Raw genomic sequence first — 9,541 nt, forward strand, 5'->3', positions numbered from 1 at the left:
ATTATTTTATTATTATTTTTTATATTTTTATTATTATTTTGTACTACTATTCGCTACTATACAATACTTTTTCATTATTTTTTAATTACTATTTATAGAATATCTGAAATCATTTTACTATTCAAATGAAGCTAATTGGAGAATGTATTAGAGAGATCTTAGACTTGAAAGAAGGTAAGTAACTGGTTCATAAGACAAGGGAAATTTTGTACACCACTATCATTTTATTTTCATCTCACTATGTAAGATGTGACACATTCATCAAATAATCTTGTATTAAATGATTTTTTTATCATCTATTAATAATAAGCGTGCCACATCTTATATAGTAAAATAAAAATGTAATATATAACATTACTCTCTCAAGAGTGATGGTTCTTCGGAGTGATAGTTGTAACAGCCCGTTAGAAATTCAATTGTGAAATTTCTATTAACTTTAGGAACCTCGTGAAAACCCCATAAGTTTTCACGAATCCATTAATCGTATAGGTTTTTGTCTAACTACATAGTTAGTGTTATTATTTACTATGGTATCAGAAGTGTGTTTTTTATTATTGGAGATAGTTAGAAGTGTCAAAATGTATTATGGTTTGTGCCATTAGACTCGGAGGGTTATTTAAAGTCTTATGGCGCAATAACATTTTTTCATATTTTCGGACAAAACGTCTATTCAAAACTGTAAATATTATTGGATAAAAAGAAATATCTTGAGGTAATTTTCGTGAATATTATTGGGTAAAAATATTTTGAGTTGATTTTTATAGATATTATTAGATAAAAATATCTTAAGTTGATTTTTTGTAGATATTATTGGATAGAATATTATGAGATAATCTTTTATAGATATTTTGGGTAGGAGAAAACTACACTCAAATCTCAACTCCAGCCTTATCATCTTCCTTATCTCGTCCATAAGTAGCTCCAGCCATCACCTACAAACTTATCTTCATTTACACGTTCCTTTAAAAGAATATCAAATACTTTCTCTCGGACAGCTTTTAGGAGTTCTTTTGCACGCCCATTTCGAAGCTTTTGTAAGTGTTTTATCATAAAGTCTCCTTCATATAAGTTGTTCCTTTTTTAGTCTAGTTTACATGGATATCTTATTTGCCCCATTTGAAAATCATTTGGTCAGTTAAATATTATATAAACTATAGAAAGGTCATTCTGGAAGATAAACTGGAGAATATGTTATAGTTTGGAGTTTTTGACCAAGCTAATGGATAGATATTGGTCTGAAATTTTTATGAAGTATTGTTAACATGTATATATGACTATTGGTTGAGGATTTTTGCATGATTAAAGGTTTTGATGAAATATTTTCTTAAATTTAGAAACTTAGAAACTGGAAGAAGAAAAAAACAGTTTCTGTTTTGAGAAAGTTTAACTCTTTGGTGGTTTAAACCTATTCTAATGACTTTGATAATTTTATTGGAAGATCCTAAGCATCTTATATACATGTTATATTATTATTTTGAAAATATTTGATATTAGTTTCAAAGATATGAAATTTTATACAAAGAGATATTCAGATAAGCCAAAGTGTGGATGTTCTTGGTTAAATTTATGTTTTGGTTAATTTCTAACCATGTGATCTTGAATTAGAAGCTTATATATGTTTTAGGACATCTTTTTAAACCATGTGATGGTTTGTTTTGAAGATCACATATTTATAAGTCATAGATCAAAAGGTTGATCAAAACAAGTTAGAAAACAAAAATCAATGGAAATAACATATGAGAATTTTGGCCCTATGGAATTTTAATAGTTGTGATTAGTTTTAAATTTTTCTAAATTGATATTTGAATTGAGGATAAAATTTACATGAGGTATGTAAATTTTGGTGACATCTGGAGTTAGTATGCAAAATCCTTAAGTTATGGATAAAACGGTCATTTTCCTACATGCAGAAAGTAAAATGAAAATTTTACTCTTTAAGTTAGTATTTTTTATATTTTAATTTATTAGTGATTTAATGCTAACTTTTAGAATCACTAATTACAGTTTCTCTTGATCGAGCTTAAGGTTTTATAAGAAACGCGGAGATCGAGGTAAGTTAACTTTTAACTTACTAGCAGTCTACTGTGTATGTGTGCTAAGTAAAGGAACTACAATGTATGTATGTGTGTTATAATATATGTCATGTCATGCCAAGTCATCACGTAATTGTTTGTTATACAGAATTTATTCTGTCATCAGTTTTTATCTGTTACATAATATATTCTGTCATGTATTACTATACATTACAAGTACATCATGCTAAGTATGACATCTATTACATGTATGTCAAGTCATGTAATATTCATTGTTGCAAGTATGTCATGTTAAATATGTTGTCTATTATATGTTATGCCATGTTACGAAATATTTCTATCTCAAGTTGGTCATGTATTTCAAATTATGTTCAAGTCACGTTATGTTACGTCAGGGCTTCAGTCCTTTCGTATTCCAGTCACGTTTCATCTTGATTACTTATGTATGGGGTCACAGCAATTGTGATGCATACACTACGTGAAACACAGTAATTGTGACACGTAGAATACATGGGGCCACAACAATTGTGGAGTATGTATTTAAGCAGTTAAAGATTAAGTTTCCGTAAAATACATGGGGCCGCAACAACTGTGGAGTATGTATTTACACGTAGAATACATGGGGCCACAACAATTGTGGAGTATGTATTTAAGCAGTTAAAGATTAAGTTTCCGTAAAATACATGGGGCCGCAACAACTGTGGAGTATGTATTTACACGTAGAATACATGGGGCCACAACAACTGTGGAGTATGTATTTTTCATGTTAAGTCAAATTTGTGTAGAATACATGGGGCCACAACAACTGTGGAGTATGTATTTTTTATGTTAATTCAAGTTTCAAAGCAAATTCATGCTAAGTCAAGTTTCAGATCAAGTTCATGTCAAGTCAAGTTCAGTTCATGTTTCAATTTAAGTTATGTCAATTATGCTATGTTGTACGCCAAGTTATGCTTTAATTACTTATGAATTTGATTATGCATTTATGCTTTTACTGTCATCCATGCATCATTAGTTTGTGTGGAAGTTTTTTGTTAACTTACTGAGATTTGTAATCAAATCTCACTTTGGTAGTCCCAACTACCATTCCCCCCGAATGGTAGATCTTGTTACAGGACCTGAAAGAGAATCAGGAGCTGATCAACTAGACACAGTTGACTAAGCGACGGTGCGACATCAATGTTAATATAGTAATTAACGTAAATTACTACTTGTACGATTGAGTTACATCTCTAGTACTTTTTAGATCATAACCATTTTGTACTAGTGTTGTGATCTTAGTTGTTCAATGAATTTTTATGTATGAAGTATGTTTTAAACATTTGAGATATTTTCAATTTGGTGCATAGTATTGCTAAAGAAAAAATTTATCCGCTGCGAATATTGCATATTGTTAGATGCATGTTAAGAATATTGCATCTTATATGTCATGAACGGGGACATGTAACCTTGTGTTGCATGTCTCGACGTTTCAAATGTCCGTTCAATCCCAAACGAAATTTGGAGACGTCACAATAATAATGGTTGTTTCTCGCTTTCACATCAAAACAACAAAGGGATTGTAAGATCGAATAAGGATCCCATCAATAAAGAAACCCAACAAAACTCCTCAATCAAATTTGGTTAAAGAACCAGAACTTCATTAATGAATTCTTAAAATAAAAACCATACTCCCTCAGGCTTGTGGTTCCTCTGAAGCATCGATCCAAAATGCTTCATCTATTCACTTCATACAAAATCAATTTGGTAAAAGCTATCTGACTTTTTGAATTCACTATCGGTATTGTTTTTCCATCGGAAAATGACATTTGACATCATTTGGGAAAGACTGGAGCAGAATCCCCTTTTGTTTTTCATTTTTCTAGCGTGTTTGTCAAGTCTGCTAATATTGAGGCACCTCACTCAGCAGCCCACTCCTCTGCAGCAGCACAAGGCTCTCCCATTCACTTGACGGCACATTCCACAATGGCAGAGCAGGGCAACGAGGCTGATATGCACAGCACACAAAAGGCATTGCAAAAGGAATATTCTAGAATTCAGGCTGTAACAGAACGTACTAAAATGTACTAAGCAATAGGACACCTGTCACAATATGAGTGGAGAAAGAATCAAATCTGTCATGAACATTGTCTATAAATAGCACACTAATACATTAAAAAATGTAATGAAAAATATGAGTATTCCGAAGGCACAGTCTGTGTATTCGTTTAGACTTCTCATCAAGCACCTAGTGCTCCTTTTATTTTTCAGTATTTTAGCATGGTATGAAGAGCCAGAGACTAACGTCTTCTTGATTTTTCCATGGCTGCCACAGTCAAACCTTATAATCCACCCAATACTCCTTCCATCATCTATTCCTCCACAAATTCCATTTAACATCAAACTCACCATCGACAATTTTTTGCTCTGGAAAGCCCAGCTCGTACCCTTCTTAAAGGGCCATCAAATTTTCGTCATGAACATTGTCTATAAATAGCACACTGTAATAAATTCAAAAATGTAATGAAAAAGACGAGTACTCTGAAAGCACTCTTGAGTCTGTGTATTAGTATAGACTTCTCATCAAGCACCTAGTGCTCCTTTATTTTTCAGTATTTTACCAACTAACAAGTAAATTAACCATGCCAGGGCTAAAGGAAAAGGCTCTTCTATAACATCTCAGCATGCATTTGAGTGCCTCTCATCTGAATAATTCACCATAATTCACAAATCCAATATATAAAGAGAGAAGCTCCCAACCGGATGGGTGTAGTATCTTGTTTTACACCTACAAATAAAGAGTTGACATGTATAGACTATAACAAATTAAACAATAAACTCACACGTAGAGAATCTATTCCTATTTACGGGGATACTATGAAACAAGCCATGAATACGCGCTCTCTCTCCTTCAAACATCCATCTCTCTCTCTCTCTCTCTCTCTCTCTCTCTCTCTCTCTCTCTCTCTCTCTCTCTCTCTCTCTCTCTCTCTTCATTGGACCAAAAGAAGTTCTTCTTTGCCATGCTCTGCTCTCTCTCCCCTTCAGAAGAACTCTATGTAGAGAATCTCTTTCCATCAGCAAGTGTAACTCACATGTAAAATATCATGTTTCACACCCAACCCGATCTCTCTCTCTCTCTCTCCCCCCCCCTAAAATACGCTCCTCTCTCCCCTTCGAAGCCCCCTCCTTTGCGGTAAAGTTTTCAAGGTTTATGAAAACCATGTTCTCTCCCACCTGTTCCCAGACTAAAAAAAATACAACCCAGTGCCCAAAAAAAAAAAAAACACTAATTTTGCAGCAAAAAATTTTTGCCATTGCAACCAAAAAAAAAAAAAGGAAGCTAGCAAAAAAATTAAATATAGTTTGCAGCGAGCTATGCTATGATCAAGTGTTTTGCTGCAAAAATAATTCTGCCATTGCAAAAATCCAGCGCCAAAAAAATACATACTCTTATATTACCCATTGCTTAAGGTGTGGTTCATCAATCCCCTTACAAATCAACATATATAGCCATATTACAAAAGATATTCAAAAATTAAACAAGAGAGCTGCAGGGTAGAGAAGAGAGAAAGGGAAAATGAGAGAGGAAAAAGAGGAGATGGCGCTGGAGAGAGAGGAGAAATGGAAAAGGAGAAAGAATAGAGTGTGCGGGGGAGAGAAGAGAGAAAGAGGAGAGGTGGAATTCAATAAGCTCATAGACACCAAAAGAAACATGAGTCTCATATGTATTGAAAATCTATTGGGTGGTGTAAAGTAAAATATAACACACCTACCTGTTTGAAGGTTTTCTCATATATAAATCGAGGTTTGCTACGGATAAGCCACTGTTCACAGCTGATCCGTAGCACACCTTACGTGTAAATTTGTTTCTTTTTTTTTTTTTTTTTTAAACAAGACCGACGTGCATCCCCTCCCCCCTACCCAATTCCCTCTCTCAACTCACCCAGCTCCGCCGTGCGCCACCTGCAGTCACCGGCCACCACCATCAGCTCCCCCTCACGCCGGCCAACATCAAACCTCCACGGTAGCCCCCAACCGGATACTCCTCCCTCCCAACCACCACCATCGAGCCCAGCCAAGCAATCCGCATCGCGTTCAGCCTCTGTCCGCCACTGTCGGCCACCCAGCAGCGCCACCGACCACCTCACCGGCTCTCCCTCACACCGGCGACCCTCTAGTCACCTTCGAGCGTCCACGGCAGCCCCCTCGCGCAGCCCCCCTCTCCTCTCCCGAAATGGGTCTTACATGAACTTAGCCACAATGCCACCGCTGTCATATGCCAGCCCAGCCACCACCACCGAGCCCCACGACCTCCCAGCAACCCCCACTGTCAAACCCAATTCACGACAACCCTCTCCTCCCTCTCCATCGCATCTCACAACCCGAAATGGGTCTCTCTATCGCATCTCTCATTTGGCCTAGATGGACGCCGGGTGGGGGTGGGGGAGAGGATGCCGATGCCGAATGGGGGTGGGGGAGAGGATGCCAACGCCGGGTGGTGGGGGTAGAGGAGGGGCGGGGGCGGGGGGGCTTGGGCGACACACGGGATAGAGAGAGGGAGAGGTTTTGTTGTGGGGTGTTTTTGGTCATTTTACTCTATGACACCTAAGGTGTGCAGGGGCTGATCCCAAACAGGGACTGATGCCAATACTTTTTCATATAAATCTCATCCAATTAGGAAAGGATGCTAAATTCACCACTTCGTGAGATTTCATACGCAATACAACAAAGGAGTAATTCACACACAAGATACATGGAAAAAGTAATTCTATAAACGACAAATGAGTCCTTGGAAGTACTTACGATCAAAACGCATTATTATCATGGATTTGGCGTTACCCAAATTGGAGGCCCGTGTATCTGAGAGTGCGAACTTCGCCGATAACAGGGTAAAGGTTCAATGCTTCCATCACATAACTTGAAGATGCCTAAATCATAATCTCCAAAGGCGAATTCCTCATTGAATTCGCAATAATCATCGGTGAAATAGATACAGTTCCCTGAACATGCCGGAAAATCAGACGTCGACAAGGACAATGATGAATTTCCCCCCACAAACAACGTCCGGTCACCTAAGCTGGTGACCCTCTCCCACAACGGCCCGTTCCAATTGATTCTGAAAACCTCAAATTTGACCGTTTTGAAGAATAGGTCAACGTATACGAGATCCAGATACCGGGTGACCAGTAACAACTCATCGTCGTCCTCTGAATTCACCAGATACTGTATGTCCCCCCCGAATTGACTCGGCGTTTCGATGATCGAAACCCTCGGCGACGCGCCGCTGACATCGCAAACCGCTATGGCGCCGTTCTTGTCCACAGCGTAGAATAGCTCTTTGTGATATATAACGTCCTCGGAGAAATACTTCGCGTCATGAATGAAAGTCCAGGATTGGTCGCCGTTCTTACAGAATGCTAAGTCCCCCGTGAGGTTGAGTATCGCCAGTGCAATAAAGTTGTTATCACCCGCCGGGCTCACGGAGAGAATGACTTTCTTGATAAAAGAGTCGCGCATTTCCCTCAAACTACACCTGTAGATGTCACCGGACGGGGTTGTGAGCGCGTACTCTTTACCGATTTCAGAGTAATTGAAGCCGAGGACGATCGGGAAGGTGGAGAGCGGGGGGAGTTGAACCTTGGCTCTGGTGAGAGGGTTTATGAGAAGGATGGCTGGGGTTTCGTCCATGATCACGAGCCAACCATGGGAGGAGCCACAACAACGCTTTCGGTGGGAGGACTCTGGATACTTGAGGAGGCGGGTTTTTTGGGCGGAGACGTCAAAGAAGGCGCGATGGGATTGAGATTGGGATCGGTTATGAGGAAGCATGAGCCAGGGGAGTTGGGGAGGGAGGTGGCGTGGGGTCTTTGGGACGGAGGATCGCCAACAGTGACAAACGGATCGAAATCGAAGGTAATCGGCATAAATGGTGAGGTTGTTGGAGATTGATTCCAGGAGTTCTCCGGGAAGTTGGGTCCAGTCGACGGCCATTTTCTATGGATTTACTGTTTTTCAGGAACCATAGGTTCATAGCCCTTCGATCCCCCCTGGTGACCTCTCTGTCGCATTTGAGATTGAGGGCCACACTTCTGTCAAGTAAATGTGTTAAAAAAATGAATAAATAAATAATTAGAGAATGATATCCATCATTTCACGTGATAATATTTAATATTTTATTTTTATTAAATTATTTTATTTATCACTCATACATCACATATTTATTATTAAAAAATAAAACAAATTAAAGAAATAGAACATGTGAAATTAATAAATAAAATTATTCTATATAAAAAGACATGTTAACTGCACAAATATATTATGAAAATAAATTTATAAATTAATATTTTTATTATAAAATAGATTTAAAATATTATATAAAGAGATTTTATAATTAAGTTTATAAATTAAATTATATTAATATAATTTGATATATTTTCAAAAGGTATCATAAAAATAACGTCAATACAATAAATCTGTTTACAGATATGTATTTGATTTGTGAGTTTCATATTTTTTTCAAGATTTACTCTTGCGTCTTAAATTTCTTGCTTAAATGTAAAATTGGTATTCATTTCAATAACTTATGTCTAAATTTTTAATTTCCGTAAAATTAATATCTGCTATTAATTTTTGGTCAAAAATTATGAGAAAATTGCGAGCTATTAGAACGTTAGATTAGGAATAGTTGGAATTGGTAAAGTATTTTATCTCATTTTATTCTATTATTATAAATTTTTATATAAAATATAATAAAAAATTAATTTTTTAAAATTTTAATTTAATTTTTTTAAATCTCAAAATAATAATAATATTAAAAATTAATATTATAATATTATACTTTTTATTTTTTATTTAAAATTATCTCATCTGTTGCCCAGATGACTAACACAAGAGGGGGGGTGAATTGAGTTGTATTAAAAAAAATTAACAATTATAAATCAAATATATAATATAAAATATAAACAAAATATGAAATAACAATAAATATAAGGAGTAAGGGTAAGAGAGAAGCAAACTCAGTATGTTAACGAGGTTCGGCCCCACTGCCTACGTCCTCGCCTCAAGCTACCCCTTGAGGATTCCCAAATTCACTATTCAACCTCCTTCAGGTGGAGATAGAAACCTATTACACCTTTGAACAACACCGCTACAAAGGATCCGTGTAGAACACCCTCTACACTTGCAATCACCTTACACGTGGTGATTCAACTATTCCCTGTGTAGAATACTTTCTACACACACAAGGGTTATACACACCCTTTTTCTGATACAAAAGCTGATAGTGGGTAGGTTATCAGAAAACACTCCTCAACGAGTGAAATAAAAACAATACAGCTCAAGCTATATCTCTCAAAATGAACAAGGATTAAGGCTCAATGTTTAGAGAAGAGAGAATGAAAGCTTTGAATGAATGTTGTATGCTCTTGGTGTTGTGAATGTGAAGCTCTCAAATGATCTATTTATAGGCATATGAGACTTCATATTCAAATTTAAAAAGATTCACATGTCAAAGACAACATCATTCA

The 9,541-nt window shown here is 36.6% G+C and overlaps 1 protein-coding gene across 1 annotated transcript; it reads right to left on the reverse strand.

Moving 5' to 3' along the window:
* Nucleotides 1-3,642: 3,642 nt before the first annotated feature.
* On the reverse strand, nt 3,643-8,116 carry LOC122318621 (F-box protein SKIP23-like). The gene is made up of 2 exons (XM_043136152.1): nt 6,819-8,116; nt 3,643-4,115 (listed from the first exon to the last, which is right to left on the reverse strand). Exon 1 carries the CDS (start codon nt 8,004-8,006, stop codon nt 6,837-6,839), a length of 1,170 nt encoding a protein of 389 aa, XP_042992086.1. The 5' UTR covers nt 8,007-8,116; the 3' UTR covers nt 3,643-4,115; nt 6,819-6,836.
* Nucleotides 8,117-9,541: the final 1,425 nt, after the last annotated feature.

Source organism: Carya illinoinensis, chromosome 8, assembly GCF_018687715.1.
Source record: "Carya illinoinensis cultivar Pawnee chromosome 8, C.illinoinensisPawnee_v1, whole genome shotgun sequence".
NCBI classification, from domain to species: domain Eukaryota; kingdom Viridiplantae; phylum Streptophyta; class Magnoliopsida; order Fagales; family Juglandaceae; genus Carya; species Carya illinoinensis.

Bases quoted from the DNA above. Each gene is read 5' to 3' on its own strand.
- LOC122318621 (XM_043136152.1), bottom strand. From the start codon at position 8,006: ATGGCCGTCGACTGGACCCAACTTCCCGGAGAACTCCTGGAATCAATC.